The sequence below is a fragment of the Montipora capricornis genome, chromosome 11 (genome assembly GCF_036669925.1).
Source record: "Montipora capricornis isolate CH-2021 chromosome 11, ASM3666992v2, whole genome shotgun sequence".
In the NCBI taxonomy this organism is placed as follows: Eukaryota; Metazoa; Cnidaria; class Anthozoa; order Scleractinia; family Acroporidae; genus Montipora; species Montipora capricornis.
Window position 1 is genome coordinate 8,019,763 of NC_090893.1, and position 22,500 is coordinate 8,042,262.

The 22,500-nt window shown below is 39.7% G+C and overlaps 2 protein-coding genes and 1 long non-coding RNA gene across 4 annotated transcripts in view; all 3 read left to right on the plus strand.

The window, feature by feature from the left end:
• LOC138024344 (uncharacterized) overlaps positions 1–457 on the plus strand; it is a 3,233-nt gene extending 2,776 nt beyond the window's left edge. Inside the window, exon 3 of the long non-coding RNA XR_011126982.1 lies at positions 1–457. This exon is cut by the window's left edge and continues 912 nt beyond it. This is a non-coding gene — a long non-coding RNA (uncharacterized lncRNA).
• Positions 458–5,039: 4,582 nt separating this feature from the next.
• LOC138023803 (glutamate carboxypeptidase 2-like) lies at positions 5,040–11,981 on the plus strand. Its single transcript, XM_068870875.1, has 7 exons — positions 5,040–5,520; positions 7,019–7,232; positions 7,591–7,776; positions 8,272–8,569; positions 9,229–9,539; positions 9,832–10,517; positions 10,981–11,981. Exons 1-7 carry the CDS (start codon positions 5,258–5,260, stop codon positions 11,291–11,293), a joined length of 2,271 nt encoding a protein of 756 aa, XP_068726976.1. The 5' UTR covers positions 5,040–5,257; the 3' UTR covers positions 11,294–11,981.
• A 1,931-nt stretch (positions 11,982–13,912) lies between these two features.
• LOC138023804 (protein Hook homolog) overlaps positions 13,913–22,500 on the plus strand; it is a 32,194-nt gene continuing 23,606 nt past the window's right edge. For both annotated transcript variants that reach the window (XM_068870876.1, XM_068870877.1), the window contains exons 1-10: positions 13,913–14,046; positions 14,225–14,313; positions 15,223–15,295; positions 15,923–15,973; positions 16,430–16,481; positions 16,844–16,924; positions 17,705–17,772; positions 18,395–18,463; positions 19,427–19,510; positions 21,552–21,658. In XM_068870876.1, coding sequence (XP_068726977.1) covers positions 14,008–14,046; positions 14,225–14,313; positions 15,223–15,295; positions 15,923–15,973; positions 16,430–16,481; positions 16,844–16,924; positions 17,705–17,772; positions 18,395–18,463; positions 19,427–19,510; positions 21,552–21,658 — 713 coding nt within the window. In that variant the 5' untranslated portion in view covers positions 13,913–14,007. The remainder of the gene's footprint in view (positions 14,047–14,224; positions 14,314–15,222; positions 15,296–15,922; positions 15,974–16,429; positions 16,482–16,843; positions 16,925–17,704; positions 17,773–18,394; positions 18,464–19,426; positions 19,511–21,551; positions 21,659–22,500) is intronic.

Genomic DNA, 22,500 nt, shown 5'->3' on the forward strand with positions numbered 1-22,500 from the left:
GAATGGTACATTATAATGCAAATGCAATACACAAAGAATCTTAATCTCGGGAGATTTGAATTGGGTACAACATTGAGTTAGCCGATTAGGTCTATTGTGTATATGTTTTCTTTGATTGGCATTTTATTGGATTTTCTCTAGAAATATGTTTTCCATAAAGCTACAGTGCAATACTGTCTACATATCTTCTGAATAAAATATAGAAATTTATTGTTGTTCCTCTGAGAAATAAGAACCTATTAAGAAACTACATGTAATCAGCCTGAATTATGAAAAAATAGCCTAAAATATTAGAACCTGCTCAGCCTGACCTCGAAAATTCTAGGTTCTTATGAGTGGGTCTTTACTGTATTTTGTAGGGTTACCAGTAGTAACTTTTACCCTGTTATACAAGCATGACAGTATGCCATGTTTTCAGTTTTGCGGGCTTGGGAGATCCTTGAATTGTGTTCATCTTCTCATTACCAATCCAAATAAACTGAAAAACCAACTAGTAAGGTAGAATATGTATAGTAGAATTTTACCATGTGAGTTAAAAGAAGGAAAGTTTACCCCATCAAATTGGCCTTAAAGAATTTCCTGGCAGATCTGTTCATTTGAGGCACCCATGTTTTCAACTTCTGTTTTAAGTTCAGCGACTTTTTGCCTCGCGCAGTTTTAAGGAGTTTCAAATCCTCCGCTGAGTTCGCTTTGACGTCAGTTTATGTGACACTGGGGCACAACCAACTTGATTTTGAATAGAATTGTTTGCAGACAGGGGCTGTGGAACACTTTTGTTTACACTGGATGACAGCCTGTGCAACCGTACATAGCATGCACCACAGCACCTTAAACTGATTATGAGGGCCACACAGCCAAACTTTTTTTCCAAAAAAGTTTTCTTAGCTTCAGGGAACAAATCATCTACTGACTTTGGGAGATATGTCCAGGTTTGACCCTAATTAGATGCACGTGGATTTCAATAAGCATCACGAAGTGTCCCCTTGCTCTTCTCGTCAACTTCAACATCACTTGTGTCTCAGAATACAGACAATTTATGTCACAAAGTGTCCCCCAAATGCTACTCTTTAAGTGAAGATTAGCTGCTGCATTTACCCAAAGCTAAAAGTAATGCTGACCTTTACCCTTACCTTATTGTTGAAAATAGGTAGCAAATGCTTAGACTTAAAGGGACACTTTGTGTTGGATGTCAAAATTGGGCGTGTATCTAATTAGGGTCAAACCTGGACATAAGTGGACTTTGGTAGCGACTTTAAATGTTTTAGCTTGTACAGGGGAGTTGTGCATTTGGACGCTGAACGTCAGAGGCGGATAGTGGCATTCCTACAGGCTTGACATTTTTCCTTTAACATCATTTATGGGACGAGATTCTTCCTTGTAGGTTTTTTACATATACTATAAGTAAGTACTGATGAAGACATTGTTTACAATCTCTGAGGCTCAGCTGGGACTAGTTTCTTTTTTTTTTTTTTTTTTTCAATTCTTCACAAAGATCAGCCTTCAATAACTCTTTTTTTTTTAACTTTGATATAAGCTAACCTTAACTCTAGTGAATTGGAAAATGAAACATTTGTGGCAAATTTTATGATAAATTCAACTCAACAATCGAAATTGAAAGTTGACAATTGAAGCCAAGCTGAACACAATCTTAATGTGTAATTTTAGAGGGGGAACTGAAAAGGAAACACTTAAACACTGGGGGTCTCACGAATCTTTTTACGGAAGAAGTGTGCGGGAGATAAGCTGAAAATCAACTCTAAAGGAACCTATCCACAAATACTCAATACCTTTCAAAAAAAAAAAAAAAAGGACAAAATTACCTTTTGCAACGTCTAGCGATAGAGTACACCGAGCTGTAACGACAACAGCAGTCCGAAAACGATCTGTAGGAAACCTCACTGAACCGTAACGCAAGTGACAGAAGCTGCTTCCACATCAACTTGACTACCTCTAACTCGAATACCAGATCACCGGTCACAGACAAGGCAATGACAAAAGAACTGTTCACACTATTTTAATAGAAGTGTAATAAGAATTCATCCTAGGTTTGCAATCTCAAGATAGTCCAAAAGCAAGTCTTGACACACTAATTCTAGACTGGATCTCTTATTAGCAGAGTCGGAGAACTCGAAATCTTACGGCAGAGAGATCTTTTCGAACAATTTGCGTACTGGTTATAACCTTGCAAGAAGGTTAAATTAAATACGATAAATTCACCGCTTCAAAACGTTTTTCAAAGCTTTACAGATCTTTCCGAAGTGACTGAATGAAATACCTGTGTAAAATGGTTGGCTAATCGCTTGCACTCAACACAACTTCTATGTGCTCTTCCACCGCGACACAATATGGCCGACGGTACAAGTCCTGATCTGAAAGTAAGATGCGCGCAAGCTCTTATGGGATTTTTGGCCGCTGGTGCGCTTTATTGCTCGATGTTCAAAAAAATCTCGTCTTAATCTGCTTTGACTAGCTTTTCGTTTCTGTTCAGAGGATCCTGAGTTTGTCGAAGCCGCCATTTTTTGACAACCTTCCACGCACGTGGGAATTGAGTTTAGTATTCCATGTAACATCCGTGAAGTGCCCTTGAATTTACGGCAAACTGAAAGACGGCTGCCGTTCAACGAAACGAGCAGACGACAAGTTTCATCACCTTTCATGGAAGGGTAAATGAGCTGAAACCTTATCAATTGCGAGGAAACACAATGAGAAAACACTAGACAATGCTTCAGTATCTTTATTGAGTGTTTTTCTTTTTTTAATTATGGACAGGATCCCAGTTTTAGATGTTGAACTACGTAAGGTCACTTGTTTTAAGCCAGGCGGCAACGATTTTTCAACGAATCAAGCCAGGCGGCCCGCCTGGCCTGACATACCTGGGGAGAACACTGAGTAAGGGATAACTGGCCCAGAATTTTAGGCATAAGGGATGAGTAAACCCTTCCTAACAGGGGCTCACTTAGTAAGCTCAGAGTAATTGAAAGCCATGAATCATTTTGGTACCGCTCTAACCGGGTCTTTGTTTCCGATAAAACTTCGGCAACTGTAATTTTCATGTTTTTCAGGTTAGGCTGGCTGTTAGAAAGGTGGGCTCAAACAGTCTCGCCTTCCATTTTTCGGCCAACGGTTTAACTATTGTGATTGTAGTTCATGTTTGGGAAGGGACTCTGTCGATATTCTTTTTTTTTTTTAATTTAATTTCGTGCTATATCCTGCACACAGGCTCTCCATTTGGGTTATTACAAGAGATGGTCCAGTCGATTTTGCTCTTGAATGGCGAGGTGAGGTGGGAGGGGGGAGGGGAGATCAGATCGCCAACGTTATGCAAACGGCCGTAAGTATCATAGGTAGGTAGGCAAAGTCGGCTATGAGCCTAGCCTAGAAGGCCCATCAGGCCGGCGCTTATCTCCGGTTTCTGTAGCATGAAGCGATTAGGAATATGTTTATTCCCCCTTGGGTGGCCGGAAACGCTAACTTGTAGGGGGTTCTGGGGAAATTCTCCGCCAGCAAGTTTTGAAATCTTGAAACTGGCTTCTACAACTTTTTTTCACTCCCCGCGTTTCTGCTAGCTGCACGACTGGATCCAACTCCTCTACCGCTGGAGGTGATGACTTCTGAGAATGTTACCTTCTTTGAACACCCTTTCCCCCCCCCACCCCCGAAGGTTCTCATTGAGTGAAGGGGGTGCGTTTTTGTGACAGTCTTGAGCAAATCCCTTTCAGTATTATCAAAACTGGTCCGACAGTAGTATGGTTTATGAGGTTGAATGAAGAGTGCAGCTGCGTCACTTGTCGTATATTTTGCGAACAAGCCTTGGTGCCGATTTCTTGAGTGTTCGCAAATGTCGATTTTAAGAATTGAATGTGGTAGCCTGATTCACAGCTGTGTCAGAGTTACAATGCCAAAACAACTGATATGTCAGTGAAGTTGTGAGATTTAGACATACGCTGGCAGATGGACTCGACGCTGGGTGTCGCTAATGGTTCGGGTCTTCGCCGTTTCAGGGTGCGATTTATTGATCGACAAGTCTTAGAAAGGCCTTCCTTCATCTCTTCTATATTCTTCTTGACCTTTTTAAATGTCAAAAATGTGTTGTGACCGTAGTCACAGGTACTTGACTTCGATCTCCCTTTTCTTCACGCGCTCCGCCAAATCTTTACCGATATTTGATTAGATCGGACAACTAAAATCCACTTCATTTCTTTACCCGCTGACAAGATTTTCGGATAAGAGACAAATTGTCTATTGCCCGCCGACATTGGTTGAGGTCACACTTGAGCTTTTTTTACCATAGTAAACGAAAGTTTGGTAAATGGGTTTTTCAATGTGACCGACTTTTCTCACTTTACCATGGTAAACGCAATTCTAGTCTGTTGCGTTAGCAACGGCGGTCGGATGAAAGCAAAGTTTACTATAGTAAAACCATCTGAAAAAGCATGGTTTATCCAGCGTTTATCTAAACTTTGTTTATTTAGGTGACATCTTGTCATGATTTTGAGAAGCATTTCGTGACTTTGCTGAATTTGCGTGTGCCCTCTATATACATTCGCTTTCTATCTCCTTCCCTCACAATCTTTTAACGAATAACGAAAACATGACTGGGATTTTCATACACTTCTTCAAACCATCCTTGTGGTCTCGGATATACCCCCGCCACTCTCCTCCGTCTTGCTAAAGCTCCTCTCCTTCTTCTTCGCTTTTGTAATCTCTTAATTCTGGTCGTGAGAAGAGCATTGGTGAGATCAAATTGCCTCCTTTCAAAAACAAGGTAAAGAGCCAGAAATCTAAATCTCTGAGCTTTACGGATTGCAACGATAAAAAACAATAGAGCCACAATCGAAGCTACAACACGTTCACGATCCATAGCGCAGTCACGAAATATATTAAGTTGTTGTGTTAAGACTCACGCGACGGAACTCGAAAAATTCCTCTTTGTCATCAACTCGACATTTGAGTAGCACTCTTGTGACAAGGAAACGTCTGGGAAATGTAAAAGTCAGCTTATGCGTTTTACCATAGTAAACTTTGCTTGCCTTTTTTATATCATAGTTAAGGGTTTTTACCTTAGTAAACTGCTAAGTGTGACCTCAACCATTGAAGATATTTGCATAACACGGATGCAGTGATGTGTTACGTTTTGATCGATTGACTCTCGAAAACACATTCCAGAAGCTCTTTTGCTCGACTGCTTCTTACGCGTTGTCTAAGAAAGCGAGAACTGAGCTCTATCCAAAGGCCAACTTCCCGGTTAATTGCCAAAATGGATGACGAGGTGGTGCTCACTTACAAAAGAAGGAGAAGAAGGAGAAGAATTCACATGATAGTCGGAATCGTCACTTTAATCGTAGTCTTCTTCATAGGATTTCTGATCGGTTTTTTGGCTTTGAAATCAAAGTCGGAGCCCACTAAACCCGTCGTGCCAGACAAGAAACTAAGCTTTCAAGAACGACAAGAACAAATCAAGAAACATCATATGGATTTTACAACAGCTGTCAGCGAAGACGAACTAAAAAGCACCCTGAGGTAAGTACCGTAACAAGGGAGCGTATTATGTCAGTAAGTCGACTTGTATGCAGCTTTATCTGCTGCAATCAAGCTCAGGCCTTTTTGTCTTATTCTTTGGAAGATATTTGGATGCTCTTAAATTTAATTGGCCTGATATAGTATATAGTATATACAGTATCACACTACACACTCTCAGTTTCCATTTATGCATATTCATCGTGTTTATTCATATCCTATGATAATATTTTGAGGGCACTTAGTTAGTTCCCCCCGCTGTATTTCATTGAGAGCACAATAATTTGAATCTCAAATTTGTTTCCCATTCAGTGTCGAGGGCAAACAATGTTTACTTCCTTGAAAAGTAAATTTCAAGTGAAATTTATTCAAGAAACACAACTATACTGAAGCCAAAGGGAGTGCTGCCAAACTAGGACTCAAAATTCGATCCTACACAAATTAACCAGCCTTACAAGGTGTCAGAAGTCCAATTTTTGGCAGTATCTATTGTGTTACTTTCATGCACGCGATCCATGAATTTACATTAATTAAGCAAAAGCAATCTCTCATGCGGCTACTGGTTGCAGACTAGTCTGGGGCGCTGTAGTCATCAGGTCCTATCTAATTGGCCACAACTTTTGGCGGGACCCGTATTCTTAATTTAGATAATACGGTAATTAAGAGAGATCGACAATTCTGGGTCATGGCCTTCTCAAGGGGCATCGTAAAATTCCGAAAATAAGTCTCTCCAAACGTAAGCCCCCCAAAGCGGTAACGCAAAAAACCCTCCGTTAAATCGCCCGTCCAAATACAAGCCACCCGGGAGCTTGTACTTAAAAATTGCCCTCAAATACAAAGTAAAAACGGTAAATTTACTTCCAACTATAAGGCTAGCCCAATCGATTTAGAAACGCAAATAAGATAAGCTCCGTAGATAAGCCCCTCCGCGAATATAGGCCCCTCGAAATGGGCCTCATCGTTAAGAGTGCGAGGGAAGGATTTAAGTAATTTGTAAGAGTAGTCGCTTTGTAATTTTATAATAGTAGTATTTATAAATCATTTCTTATATTTCTTACTTGTAAAGAGGCGCAATTCAGTTTTTTTAACTGCAATGTTTTTCTTAATAAACACAGTCTAACTATTTATCTATCTATCTGTAAAATATAACCCCCGGGGCTTATCAGTCGGAATTTTACGGTATGGTACGGTGGCCCATAGATGTCACGGCACAAACAAAAACTGCTCAGCACAAAAAAATAATATTAATCATCACGGCAGAAGTGTCATCACACGGAACGCGGAAATGACTGTGTCTGCACATGTACGGTTATTCAGTCGCTCAAAAATATGGCGGGTGACGACTTTGATTTGGGAGAAGAAAACGAGGATAGCAAAGAAATCCTTAATCGGTATTATTTTTGAGTACAAAGAAATTAGTTTGCTTCTACTAAGATAGAAGAACGGAAAATTACTGCTCACTACTTCTCAATCGTTGCTGATTCGGATTTTTCTCTCTCAGATATTTATCTAAAGAACCGCATATCGCAGCCTCTCCCCGTCAAAAAAAACTTGCTAATGAACTGGAGAGGCGCTGGAAGGAGTATGGCTTTGATCACGTGGAACAACCCGAGTACAAAGCGCTGCTGTCCTTCCCCAACACAACACATCCGACAAGAATAACCATCAAATATAAAAATGGAACGATTATTCATCAAATCAAAGGAGAGGAACAGGTACAAGGGGCAGGAAGTTTGTTGACTTTTCCTCAAGGATTGTAAAGCCAAAACAAAACACGTATGCGCATGCTCGCCTTTTACCAGAAGAAGAACAAAAGTAAGCGCGGAAGATTACCCGGTGAAAGTATGACAAGCTAAATCATCACGTGACCAACTCATGCCAAGTTCATTTCCGGCCCGCCAAGTCAAAAAGATAGGAAAAAAATTTACACCATCCATAAAAAAGAACAGGTCCTGTCCTCTCTTCCCACGCATGGCGATTGTCAGACCCTTTTTTGTAAATACAAATGACCAAAAGTAAAAAAGCAAAACTATTCAAATCGATTGCAATTAACTTGTTCACGTGACGTTATAGGATGGCGGCTCAAAGCAAGCTGTGCTGCCGTTCCTTGGTTACAGTCCCAGTGGAAAAGTTGAAGGGGAGCTTGTTTATGTCAACTATGGAAGAGTGAAAGACTTTAAGCAGCTCAAGAATCTCGGCGTTAATGTGACGGGAAAGATCGCCATTATGAGATACGGAAAAATATTTCGAGGAAATAAGGTATGGACTGGTTGAACTGAGAAAACATCGGTATCCTACCCGTATGGATTAATCTAAAATTGGAATACACCCGACCAGTCGCTCAAACGTATTAGCGTTGAATGTAATGTTGAAGATAGCTATTGTGAAGAACGTAAAATGAGATACTCCTAGGAAGTAACGAATGAAGAAGAAGGAGGTTAAGAAGAACTGAGGAAAGAAGAATTAACTCGAGAAACAAGAGCAAACTATAAATCCCTTCCTATGTGTCTCGATACGGAAGGACAACGGAACTGAACCCTAAATTACAGCGTTCTCTTGAAAAAAAAAAACACTTCCTAATTATACGTATTTTTTTAAAACAATCCAAGACAAATTGCCGGCCAAGTTCCTAAAATTCATTGTTCTTCTTTGTGTGTAAAGAGTGGAGCCCAAGCGTTTTGCATCAACTGGGACAGCGGTTTCACAAGAAAGCAATCCATTCAAAGGTAACAGTTTGTGGTATCTGTTTTCTAGGTAGCAAATGCAGCAAATTATGGCGCCAAAGCCGCTCTTATCTTCTCAGACCCTGCGGATTACGCTTTAGCAGGGGGAGACCCCAAGGATACATATCCTAACACTGCTTGGCTTCCAGCTACCGGAGTACAACGGGGATCAATCTATACTGCCTCAGGGGTGGGAGACCCTCAAACTCCTGGAATAGGGTCCATCCCAGGGATGTATCGCAGGTCGCAAGAGGAAAGCCAACTGCCTCCGATCCCCGCACATCCCATGGGATATGGAGATGCTATTCACTTTCTCAGCATTATGGGAGGTAAGTAACAATTTAATTAATTTTAAAGAAGCTTTTTCCCATAGAAAAAGTGCTGTGAGGAATCCCGGCGGCTAGAGCAGACCCTTCCTCAAACTAACTATCGAACAGTTCACTCGATTTTCAGGGTAAATAACGCTTGTGGCAAGTAGAATCACACATAACTGAATTTATTTTGATGGAACAATGTATTAAAGACATACATTTGAACTGCGGCGGGAAGTTTGAAATCATCGCAATTATGATCAGTGACGAAAGGAAAGCCTGAAAAATTCAGGCTTTAATGGCATTCAAAGCCATGGCCTCTGTGATACCGGTGTAGTGCTCTACCAATTGAGCTATCAAGCCAACTGGGAGATGGAAATTAATTTGTGAGTACGTAACTGAAGCCTTAAATTCATGACTGCGATGATCTCAAAACGTAACTTGTTTCATTATTTATTTTGTAGCACTAGTTCTGCAGAAACTAGTTGGCACAGTGCTAAAAGCAGTTGCCTTCCAGTGGTTTCCGACAACGTTTACCGGTTTTGATTTCCGGCCGGGCTCTTAAGTTAGTTCCCATCTGGTCTTGTAACTGGCTAATTAAAAAATAACTCAGAGCAGAATCGCACTATTAAAGGTGTAGACTCTCATAATTTACATTTATTCGACTCTTGATTTAGGTCAGGAAGCCCCGAAGGACTGGAGAGGAACTCTGGATATTACCTATCGTCTTGGACCTGGCTATAACCGCAACAACATGACGGTTTCGCTCGACATAAACAACTTTTATGAAGTCAAGTCGTTCTTTAACGTGATTGGCACAATGTACGGGGACATCGAGCCTGATCGCTTTGTTTTGGTTGGCAGCCACAGAGATGCCTGGGTGAACGGAGCAGTTGACCCAATCACGGGAAGCACTATCACAAATGAAATTGCTCGTGGGCTCGGGGTGTTGAAAAACAATGGATGGAAACCTCGTCGGACAATAATTGTTAGTTTGCAATTGCAAAAATCATTTTAAGGGCTTTAAAAATTTTCTTTTTTAACCTTCAGTAATAAAATAGGTCATTATTGACAGCTGTTTCGATTAAGGCCGTCAAACACGCAAATGTTGAATGAATTACTTCATAACAAGAGGAAGGGCATCCGCACATTGGTGGCTCTTGTTTTTGATCGATGGACCGTTTTAGGTATTTCGCAATATCTCACAAAGACCTCTTTATACGCGTAAACCTGGGTCTAACTTTAAAAAGTGCGAAATATTTTTTTTTCTTCTTCTTTAGGTTTGTAGCTGGGGAGCAGAGGAATACAGTATAATTGGATCAAGAGAGTGGGTTGAACAACACGAAAAACTTCTTAGCGAAAGAGCTGTGATCTACCTTAATTTAGACACGGCCGTACAAGGCAATTACTTCTTTACTATGGATTCCTCTCCCCTTGTTAAAGACACATTACGGGAGTTCAGCAAAATGGTGGACGACCCTAGTGCGCATGACGATAAAAAAACAATATATGACATCATGGCTGAAAGAAATCCGGTAGACCCCAAGGCAGTCCCTCCCAAATCAAAAGTGGGCAATTTGGGATCCGGAAGTGATTATGCAGCGTTTTATCAGTATATTGGTGTCCCTTCAGCCGATTTTCATTACATTGGCTACAACTACACTTCCGCTTACTACGCTGTTTATCACACACAACACGACACATTCGAATGGCTGACGAAATTCATTGACCCCGATTTCAAATTCCACAAGGCAGCAACTCAGCTCTGTGGTCAGTTACTGCTCGCTTTTACAGACATGCCGCTCTTGAAGATGAATGCAATGCTCTACGCAGAAGCACTGGAGGAATCTTTGAAAACCTTAAATTCAAGTTACGGTAACGAGCTGAAAAGCCACAGTACAATTGGTCTACTAGAAAGGGCCGTTATGAAGTTCAGAGAAACCGCGGAGAAGTTCACAAAGGCTCAGTAAGTTTGCGTCACTTTACTTTATTTAAGGTAGCGAAGCAAATAAAAGCTGACATGTGGACTGCGACAAAAGAGATTGGATTGACTCGATTGAAGAGTCGCTATTACAGCTATTGCAGATGTATTTACAAAGGCAACAATTTATCTTCAGTTCTTTAAAGTCTTGAGCCCTTGAGCCCTTTCATTTGAACGGTGACGCTTAAGGATTACACCCACAGCCTCAAAAGACAAAATCAACTTGTACAGCATTATAAACAGCACCACATGGAAGTACGGCTCAGTAGCTTAAATTTGAACGGTCACACTTAAGGATTTCATCCACAGACTCAAAAGTTAAAATAGACTTGTGCAGTGTTATAAACAGTACCACAGGAAAGTACTGCTCAGTAGCTTTCGTTTCGAAATCAAATCCAGTGCACTGGTTTAGAACTTGTCTTAACAACTCCTCTCTTTTTGATGTTAGGAACGAAATGGCGAAGGAAATCCAAGAATATAAGGAACCAAGTTTTGCTCGACTGCGCCGACTCAACGACCGATTGATCAAAGTGGAGCGAGCATTCATCTACTCCTATGGCCTGCCGGGAAGACGTCTGATTCGTCACCTAATCTTTGCTCCTGGCAAATATAACTTGTATGGTTCATCTGCCTTCCCGGGTGTTAGCGATACGCTATTTACCTTGGATAAGACTGGCGATAAAGATGAAGTTGACCGTCAGATATCTATCGCTACGCAGGCTATCTATGCTGCCGTCGATATACTATCTGGTCCTTATTAAGACTGGATCGGTTTGAAGAGCCGATCAACTCGCTCCTTAAAGAATCATCCATACTTTAGCAAGTCAAGTAGATTAAAGGGAGATCGTTTTCTTGATGCGGAATTTGGTTTTTGCAAGTGAAGGATATAGTCACAATAGACAAAGTGTGTCGGTAGTTTGAATAGCTTTTTCTCGATAGTATATATTATTAAAAACCTCAGTTGTGTGCATAGGTAAATCTCATTTCATGAAGACGCTGTTAATCAATTTTTAATGCAAATCCAGTTGTTTCTGCCGCATTTACGCTTACTAAGAAATGTTTTTTTTCTTTCGCGTGTATCTTTTATCTTTGTGTATCTTTCGCGTTTACGCTTAGTTGGAATGACTCTAAATTTTTTTTTTGCAGCGACGTGGTAAGTTATGCGTTCTGGTCATCCGCATTCCTTTTCTTTATCGCCACAGCGGTGCATAGTTACTCATTCTTTCGTAAGTTATCCTAGTCGTTTCTGTTATCTTTTTATTACATTGTTTTATCGTTGCCAGTATAAATTTCGTTATTTCGCAACACGTCTTTTTTTTTTAAATGTCATTGCTAAACATCGTTCCAAAACTGAGATACTTTGCTCGTTCGTTCCTGTCCTGGAGATCAAACAACGTTTCAACCGTATTCAGTTTGCGTATAAATAGATTAAATCACGCGTTGGAAAAAGTCTTTTGGCCTCAATTTGTTGACACAAAAGTTGTCACATTACAAGACAACTTGCAGCGCTTCACGGGTAAGTACTTCATGTATCCGGTATTATTATGTATTTAAATATAAGGTATTTATAGTGTATGTAAATAATTAGCCCTTTATACCCATTTATACCCTTATATACACTATAATATACGCGTCGGAATACATTATCATTTAAATACACTATAATAGGGGATACATGAAGTACCTAGGCTTCACGATACCAACCGCTGTTTCGGGAAATGAGCCAGCGCTCACTTCTCGGGGAGGATACCCGAACTCGAGTGAAAGTCGGATTTGTCTGGGTAACGTTCCTTGGAATAAATACTACTTAAAGCACATAGCCGGACAGGTAGTGCGCAAAACGATTCAAAATATTGGCTCCTGCTTTCATTCTGTCCTCGGAGTGCTCTTCGAGTGTGTGGCCTGGAGGTCTGCTCGTATAAAGGCCTGCATTTGGTGGATTTTCGTTGTGTTTTCACAAGTATTGTACGTACACAATAAAATTACTTTAACTGAGCAGTGCAAAACGCATAGGATAATTCGTGACTGGCAGTGTCACTTTATCGTTAACGTGCAAAGAATATCTAATGGTGCAACCAGGTTTCCGTGGGCTTTCCAGCAGGGCATTCAAAGTTGCGGACACTAATTGCAGGAAAGAGGTTCTTTTCTGGCATGTGCGTGAATTTCCTGTCGTATCATGTCCTAGAAACGAGGTGACTCGTGGAACCTACCATATCCGACCTGCCGCGCTACAAGAATTGTTTATGAGCTTGATCGTTCACGGCTATAGAAAAATTAACTTTGAATATTCTGGCGGCGCAGTTCTGCAAAACTTGGGTCCTTTAATTTTCCAATTTTTCTCTTCCTCATCTCCCCAGTCTTCTTTTATCGCCAGAAGTGCCGCCGGACAACTATGAAATTTTCGACATGCAATAATGCCAAATGTATCATCATTGACAATTTCTCAAAATGTTTTTTCATCTGCTCATGAATAATTCTCTCAAACACATTAGATAAAACAGGCAGTACTTAAACTAGCCTGAAATTTGGCTTTATCTAAGACATTTTTTTTGCTGTGGTGTAAGCTGTATTTGCTTCCACATAATCTCGAACTTGGGATTTGGTTAAGATTGTGTTCACAAGATCAGTAAGCAGCTTAGGTACAGAAATAGCTGAAGCTCGTGGATGAATGACGTCATATCCCTATGCCCTATTAGGTTTCATGTCTTCAAGACCGTCTTGACAGCATGACAGGAACTTGAAAGCAAATGTCTTCTTCCACTCCGCAAATACGTGCTTGTTCTCTGTAAACAGTTGGATTGTGACTAATGAAGGTTGAAAATTCTATCGTAAGTGGTGCACACCGTGGTTTTGCGCAATTCCGAACAATAAAGACACTACGGTCTTGTTTATGATAGAGATAATTTGCACCCACCAGCCAAAGCTTTGTTTCTCAACCCATCACAGGCAGCCCAGACTCGAAGGGTAAAAAAATTATAAGGATCAGTTGTATGGAAATCTTGATAACAAACTGAAAAAGATATTTACACGCAAAAATTCTCAATAAAAAAGTCGTACTTTGTTGTCCTGGTGACATCCTCGCTTTTTGTGTGGTTATTTCCCTGATTGAACGCGATTTACGCGACTTCTCGGATTCCCGGGTTGTCACTCGTACCTAAATAAAGGAAAGGCTGGAAAGTAATTTCTAGCTCACCACACATCGCGCCGATAAAATCACTCTTCTGTGGCATAAGTCACGCTCAAACTTCTCCATGACCAAGCCATCCGAGTCTGGGCTGCCTGTGACCCCACTGTCTCCTCTCCTTCGCATCCAATTAAAAAAGTGCAATATTTCCCAGGAGGCCATTTGAAAATTGATTTCATGTAACCACGCCGGCAAGTTTTGCATATCATTTAAGCTTCTTTGTAAATATTGCGTCGTTAAAGCTGTTTTTCCCCGTGTTTCTTCGATTTTAAAGCTCTGTTTGAACGTAAAATGGATGACGAGTTGATGTGCGAAAGTTTGATGAAATGGGTTAGTCTAAATTGAGGGATATCGTTTTGATCCATGGCCCTTCTAATTCTTTGCAGTTCTAGATCTTTGGCAATCCAATCTCCAAAAGGCACCGAACCACCGTACAAGAGGCCACAACTTAAAATACTTAAATATTGGCTATGGAGGTAAATCCACTAATGCTTTTGTTCTCCAACAGGTGAACACTTTCGAGGGGATAAAAGCTCCGCATACAACTGTGGATGAGTTAACGGATGGAGTTGCTCTTTGTGAATGTTTAGCTGAGATGTAAGCTTAAGTCAACTGTCAAGTTTAGCTTTAAAAAAATCAGGATATGGAATGATAAGGTTTCATCAGAATTACCATTCCTGGCATCGTACAAGTCGCGATATTGAGCACATTAAGTTTTCGACGATAAACCATTCGAATTCAGGATAAAAGTGCAACGTTATCAAAACAATCTCATTTTAATCCTTAATTGAATTGTTTGAATTTAAGCTTATGCTTAGATGATTAATTCATTCAATACTTTTTCTGCAATGCTCGTTAGCTAACTTTTCAAAGCTCTTGGTTTTCCCCATTCAGATTAGGGTTATTAAGGACAAACCTGGCTGGATATGATAATAATTATGATGGAATTAAATACTGAAACGCAGAACGCTCTTCAGTTCATTGTACACAATGTGGTGGATTCATTCTGTAGTTCATATGGTTGAATGAAATTTGCATTTTTGACTTAGGGTAGCCGTATAAGATGAAAATTGTAAAGAAATTTACCCAAAAGGAGAAACAAAATAATAATTATTGTCCTAGGGTTGTGGTAGGCTGTTCATGTAAACTCTGGTTTTTTCCAATTGGTAAATTTTGTGATCATCAATTATTATTATTATTTTTATTATTATTATTATAGGTAATGAAATTGCACAGGAGAAATCATGTGATTACTTATTAATAATATACATGAAAAAATATCGAAAATGAGACTCAGAAGAAATGCATGTGTAGCACGCAATCATGCAAAAATTGCACCTTCAGGGGCTCGCATTTGATTGGCCTTTTGAGACTTTCTTTGATCATTGACCAATCGTAATGCTTGGTTGTTTCCTCTTTTTGTGCTGAATTACCTCTTTTCGGTACTATGTCACCTGAAAACTGCATTTGTTGTGCATAATTTATTAATGCAGTCACTCTTTTTAGTGCCCCAGACTGGTTTGATGATGAATGGATATCAAAAATTCGACATGACACAGGGGACAACAGGAGACTGAAGGTATGCAGCTGCATTACGTTTACCCTCAGACTCTGGAGCAGCTGTTTGACTGATACTTCAATCTAGCTCAGCGCTGCGTGGGAGATAAGAGGTTCCAGTCACGGACCTCAAACAACGGACCTCAGAATAACTGAGGAGAAAGTGCTGCCTTTGCACTGACCTCTGCATATAGTCGAGTTCCTTGATAGGATAGTGCAATCTCATTTAAGCTAAAAGTAGGTATAGGATCTATCTCACAAGACAGTGAATACTTGTCTGGAATGTTCAAGAATCACATTTTACCATTCAATGGTTGAAAAGAGCTTGGATGTACTGCATGTACATGTACAGCTGTATATATTTTTGTGGTAAGTCTAGGCTGGTGACTGTAGCGAGACAAAAATTAATAAGGAGTGATAGTGGCTAACTGAGGTCACCATGATATTAAACCATGTACAAGTACATGCTTACACTCCATGTAATCCTTTTCACCTCAACTCTTCTCCCCTTCCTATCTTTCACCAAAGTGTGTTTTTCATATTGACCAAACTTTGATACATGAAACAGTGCTGCAAAAGTTTCAAATCTTTCAATAGAAGGCTGAGATCCAAAACAAAGTATTCTTCTTCTCCCGTTGCTTTACCCTAGGTGAACAACCTCAAGAAACTTTTGAAAGGAGTAATTGATTATTACACTGAGGTAAGGAAGATCTCTGTCAGTATACTGTACACCATTGACTCTCTTTTCCAGGGCAGAATTTATTAAAAAGTTCTTTGAAGACCAGAGCCTTGGCTGCAAGAATTCCTGTGCAAACAAAGAGACAGTTTCTAAGCAGCAGTTCTGGAGAGAAATAAAAATTTCTCTGCAAACCGTTGTCAGGCTTTTAACTGTAGTTTAAATACTTAACACTTGTAGGTGGTAGTCTGAAATGCCATCCATCTTCTGCAAGGATATGGATGACATTTCAGACTATCACAGTTGTGTACTTTTCAAGTGCATCCCATCCCCCTATAATTGCAAAACCTTGTTTGTTAACTTTTCAAGTTTTCAGAATTATGGGGCTCTACATGTACAGTGTATGTAGCAATTGCAACAGCACATGTTGGTAAATTGAAACAAATAATAATTGTTTTGAATTTTCAATCTTCCTTTTAGGTGTTAACCATGGATATTTCTGGGTTTCCCATGCCTGACGTAAATGCCATAGGTACGATTTACAGTCACAAGCACTTATCTTCTAACACTAACAAGCACGCTTTTGCACATTGAAATACATGTACATTTTAAATTAAATTTAGAATAGGTTAGTAAGTGCGAAATTGCTAACAAAAATTGTGAAAAAAACATACCCTTTCTCATAACTGGCACAATGTTCATTGCCACTAAATACACTGTCATATACATGTATCTGGATTTATAGAACTTCTTTCATTTAATTTGCATTTCAAGTCTCTATAGATGTAAATTGTTGTTGAAGTACTGTAGGTTAGATAACATGTACTGTACAAGTATCTATAGAATTTGTTTAAAAACAAGGATTTACTGTATTTAGTTTTTGTTTACTTGTAGTTGAAAACCAAGATATATCAGAACTTGGAAGATTACTGCAGCTTGTTCTCGGATGTGCAGTTAACTGCGAGGACAAACAAGGTAAGATAATCCTCATCATCACATCATATTTAGTAATGCAGAATTAAAAATTTGCAGCCAAACGGCTGACGTGGACCTACCTACCTTTTTTGTGTAAAGATCAATATAGGCTGGCTTAGAGACCTAAGAATTATTATTAGGTCTCAACCACTGTAGCCTTCATACACTGTAGCTGGCAGTATTGTAGGCATGCAGAGTAAAGTTTTGGCAGCAGAGCCACTAAAAGCGAGCGACGCCACTAGGAGAATGGGGAGGAGGATTTTGAAATTTCTCATGGCTTTGCTGCTCACAGTTAAAGGCTCTACTGCCAGAACTTTATTCCATGCACCTAGAATACCACCAGCCATGCAGGCTACAATCAGTGATACTGATGTCAGCCTAATCAATGATGCATACTGGCTTTGGTTTGCAATAATTTTAAAAATTTTCTCATTTCAAACCAAAGTTACATATTATCACTGATAAAAAGGTTGATAACTTTTCAACCCAAAACAGCCCCCATTGTTGTCTAAAAATAATTAATTGTCTGGTATTACACTGAGGTAAATCTGAAAGTGTCACTCTTACAAGGAAAAGGGTTTCTTCGCTGAAACGGTTCCCAGTTACGCTTATTAAAATCTCTGTGTCATTCTTTGGCTTAGGAAAAGAATGAAAGATACTGTAGTTGGTTGAGTTGTCATTTACAATAAATATCTTAAATACATACAGTAGTACATTGTATGAAATTTTGAATTGGTATTTGGGTAGTTTTGGTCAAATCTCATCTCTTTGGTTATTTAGAATACATTCAGGTCATCATGTCCATGGAAGAGTCTGTCCAACATGTGGTTATGATGGCTATACAAGAGGTCAGTGCAGCTCTTTGTTATTAAAATGTACTGCTGTATGAAGGTCTTTGCCAACAGTGGGAACAGGGTTGGGGAAGGTTGAGTTACTAAGCACTCACTCCAAAGGTGGATACCTCTGAGAAGTTTGACAAGTTGTTGGATGCATTACACTGTATTAGGGCTAATCTTGCTCTTAACACCATAAAATTCAAAAGTTATTTATTTGATGAATGCTACAGCTGTACATGTAGATGTATCCGTGTTTTGAATACCTTGGCTCGTATCTGTAGTCTTTTGGGTTCTCTTACACATACAGTAGTAGTCTGCAACTTTGTAGCAAAAGAAGGACAATCAGGAAAAGAAAAGAAAACATTCTTCCAATCCAAATGGCCCATTTTCATTTATTCATTTTTTTTGTTCAAATCAAATGGTCAGTCTGCACCTTACAGGTGTACGTACATGAATACTTTTCTTGAACGTTAACAAAGGGATTTTTATCTAATGCAGAGGATGCAAACTTTTTGGGGGAAATTAACGAGGGTACTTCCCTGTCAATAAAGCATGGTGATTGTTCAGTAGTCATATATGAATGCACTGCAAACCCAGGTAGTGTCTACAACTCGATTTGGTTTTACTTTTATAGCTTTTGACAATAAAAGATGGTGGGATATCTGGAGGGGACCCTGAGATGTACAAAGAACTGGAGATACAGGTGAACTTTTTAGCTAGAATGATATTGAAGGAAGATTAAGTAGAACTTTATACTTAAAACTGGAGGATGCCTTTGGTTTTCTCAGGCAACCATTCCCCATCTTTTATGCAGTTTTCAGCATACATACAGTGTAATTCATAGATAAATATAGTTGTTCCTTTTTCAGCATTCATGTTTGGTTGTTCCCGTTTCTGCTAATAATGATACAGTGTAAAATTTTTGAAATGAAAAATGTATGGGTTGTAGATGAAAGAGAGAGGTCATCCTTGCAGTTACATTGTACATGTAGATGTAACTGGACAATTTAAGCAATAAGAGACATTAGTATCACCCAACTAGTGGACTAATGCAAATCCTGCATTTTCATTTGCTACGCTACTAGAGAACCATTAGTAATAGTCCTCGAGTAGCAAAAAGTGTGATGCTTAATTTCTTTTGTTTTATTCCCAGGCAAATAAATATTTCTTCAACTTGCATGTGCTAACTTTATTATTGCCCTTTCTGTCCAACTAGTTGGGTGACATTAAAACAACAAGAATTATTAGACCCTTTGCCCTCAAGGGCCACATGTCAATTGCCCATTAATTTTTGGCTTTGACTTATGGGCTATTGACCCATAGCCCGCAAGGGCTACGGGTGTAATTGTTAAATAGACCTCTTTCGCTTGTACATTTTGTTTTCCCGTTTCAGGCCATGTGATGTTCTCAAGGGAATTTTCCTTTTGTTTTTCATAAGTTATTCGTACATAAGCACATGCATAAGACGACATTTGAAAAAAACAGTTTTACTGTTCTCTTGGGTAACATCACATGGTCTGAAAATTAATGGGAAAACAAAAGGTACAAGCTAAAGAGGTCTGTTCCTTAAATTGTCCAGATAATAAGTATGAGGATCACTTCCATCTTTTGGGTATAATTTTTACATTGCATTCCGCACTGTTGTTATCATTAATATTTTCTGTAGCATAAGAGGACACTAGAGCAACTTAGCAGTCTTGCAGCTGAGAAAGAGGAGCTCTCACAGAGATGTCATGAGTTGGATGAACAGGTACTGTACACTTTTTTTTTTGTTATTAATGGGGCATTTTTCAGTGAGTGGTTAACCCATTGACTCCCAGGGGTTAGACAGAGTAAAATACTAAGTCTGGCCGGTCCCATCTTTTTTACTTTTTTGCCACTCTTTGTTTACAATTCAGGGTTTTCTTTAAGGTTTTAAGTAGCCGGAGTTTTTTGCAAAGTAGACGGTTGTGGGTCCGGAGGACCCAGACGATGGGCTTTAGCCCATCGCTCCTAGGGGGGTCAGGGGGCATGCTCCCCCGGAAAATTTTTGAAAACTGAATGCCGGAAAATGCATTTCCTGGCATTTTGGGCCATGAAACTCAGACATTAGAGGGATGAATCAAGCTGCAATTATACTATGAAAACCATGTAAAGACGAAGCGACATTTCAATAATACAACCCTATAAACAAAAAGTTGAGTGATATTTTTTGTATCTTTTTGGTGGTTTTGCTGGAGCTAACGAGCCTGGCAAATATTGCCGCTTGACAACTTGTAAACATGGCACATACTTTGAAGGACTAGACCAGCAAAGGCTTCTGATTGGTTGTTAAATAAAGAAGCTGATTGGAGGATACTAATTGGCCAATGGCGTAAAGGATGTTTCGATCCTGTTTAAGTGTGAAGATGACACACATTCGTTCCATTGTGTAATTAGCGGGAAAATATGCTTGCGGAACTTGGTTGCAGTAATTTCGAAAATTGAAAATCACTCGAGCGGTTTAAGAGTGATGTAGTCTTTTTTCCGAAGAGTTTAGGAGTTCCGTAAAGCAGTGAGAGTTGATCAAGAGTGACGTTGGATAAAGATCCGTTGTCATGTTGAAACGTCGAGATGCCCTCGAGAGGACGAGCACTTACGCGGGCAAGTAGGATTTAACTCCAAGGAGAGTTACGTTCAAGTGTTTAAATAAAGTCTACGAGTCCTCAGCTTCTACGTTCGCTATAAATGATCAACTGAAAGGTTCGAAGTGAAAACGAAGGAGCGGTTAGTGAATGATCAGGGGCTAGTTTTGTTCCTCAGTTGAGTTGTGGTAAGAGATGCGTGAACGCAGGCTGAGCGTGTTGCTAGCAGTACATCATATGTAAATTTCCTTCTGGATTGAGAACAAACCTTTTGAAAGTGTTTCTTTGTTTATAAGTTTTTTATGATTGCGGCGTGATTAAAGAGAGTTTTGCGCGGACTAAAACGTCCTTGAGTGATTTTTCCTTCCGGTAATCGGTGGCTGTTTAAAGATATCGAAATCCAATATGCCGGACAACAAATCATATTGTTCCTACTTTCCCGCCACCGCAGCAAGATTTTTTCAAAACGAAAGTCTCAAGCATAACGTTTTTAAACTGCCCTTGAGTCAGAAGTCTTTTATGTGTTTTCAGAAAAGATAGGCACTGCAAATTTTTATTTGTATTGAGCCCAAGTAGTTTAGACCTCATAAACATCATCTCCTCTACATGTCTTGACTCTTCAAACAATGAAAGTAGCCGGCGAAACCTGACAGAGAAGCGGGCGAACTTCTCCGGCTGCCGGCTCTTATATACAACCCTGCAATTACAAAAGGTGACTCACAATTATTGCTCTTCTTGAAGCAATTTTTTATTGTGCTCACTTAAAGACTGTCAATTTCCTATCAATTTCTCAACTTGTATGTAAGCACCTTTCATTATTCATTTAGGTTCAATTGAAAATCACAAGATAGTTTTGGTGGATAGTAAATGAAAGGATTGTATGTACATGTACATATGTTCTTGAACAGCCATAAATGACATTGCCATGTTGCAGAATAAACGTATTTTGTTGCTTCTCAGCATAAACCTTCCAAACTGAACCTGAACGTTCTAAACTGCTCACAGAACAAGCCATAGCCAAATACTGAAAGCAATTGTATGGAATAGAGAGAAACAGAAAAAAATTATTTCGATCTCTTTTCATCACGAGCGCCTTCATTTTCCCCATGCACCTTTAGATTCTTTTTTTACTTTGAAATTATAATATTCATTTATTATTGTTTTATTCACTCCCTGTATTTGCTCTAGCTCTCCTTCATTAAAGAACACGAAGGCAGTTTACAACTGGAAAATGAAAGGCTACGGACAAAATTGAGTCACCAGGACTTAAGTGGAGAGAGGGATGATGAAATCAGGTATGGCAAGGCTGGCCTGTATCCTAGTGTTCTAGTGAATGAATGTACATTCTACAGGGATGGTGTTTCCTGTGCTGGGAATGAGCAATGTGGGTGACAAGATTAGTGTAATAATAATAATAATAATAATAATAATAATAATAATAATAATAATAATAATAATAATAATAATAATAATAATAATAATAATAATAATAATAATAATAATAATAAAAATCGTGCTCTCTTACAGGAGGAGTGTAAGTCTCTGTCTGTCACCCAGTTAATTACCTACATCGAAAAACAGAAATTTCGGTTGAGAAAGCTGAAGGCTGCTTTTGGAAGGAAAAAAAGACAAGAGGAAGCCAAGTCTCTTAACGATCAATTTAGAACAGACCCAGGGCGGGTATATGCCCGCATCAATCAGATCGTGGCAGAGGACCCCGATAACGCCCACCCAAAGTATAAAGCAGCCTCTCCTACAGTGGAACAGAGCGGTGGAGGAAAGAACATGTTTGAAGACATTGGCGAGGCTGAGGGCTTTTGGAGGACCCTCTGGGAAGAGCAGGGATCTGGGGATGAGAATGCTGGGTGGTTGAAGGAAATAGAGGAGGGGATTCGTCAACGTGTTCCCCCGGCATCCCAGGAGGAATGGGACCTAGAGACAGCGGTTATAGCAAAGGTTATGTCTAAGAAGAGAAACTGGAGCGCACCTGGCCCTGATAGAGTGGTGAATTTCTGGTGGAAACGCGCATACGCAGTGCATGAAGACGTGAAAATCAACTTTAAAGGCATTTCTGAAAGCTTGCAAGCCTACCCTGAGTGGTTTGCACAGGGTAAATCCAGCTTAATCCCTAAACCCG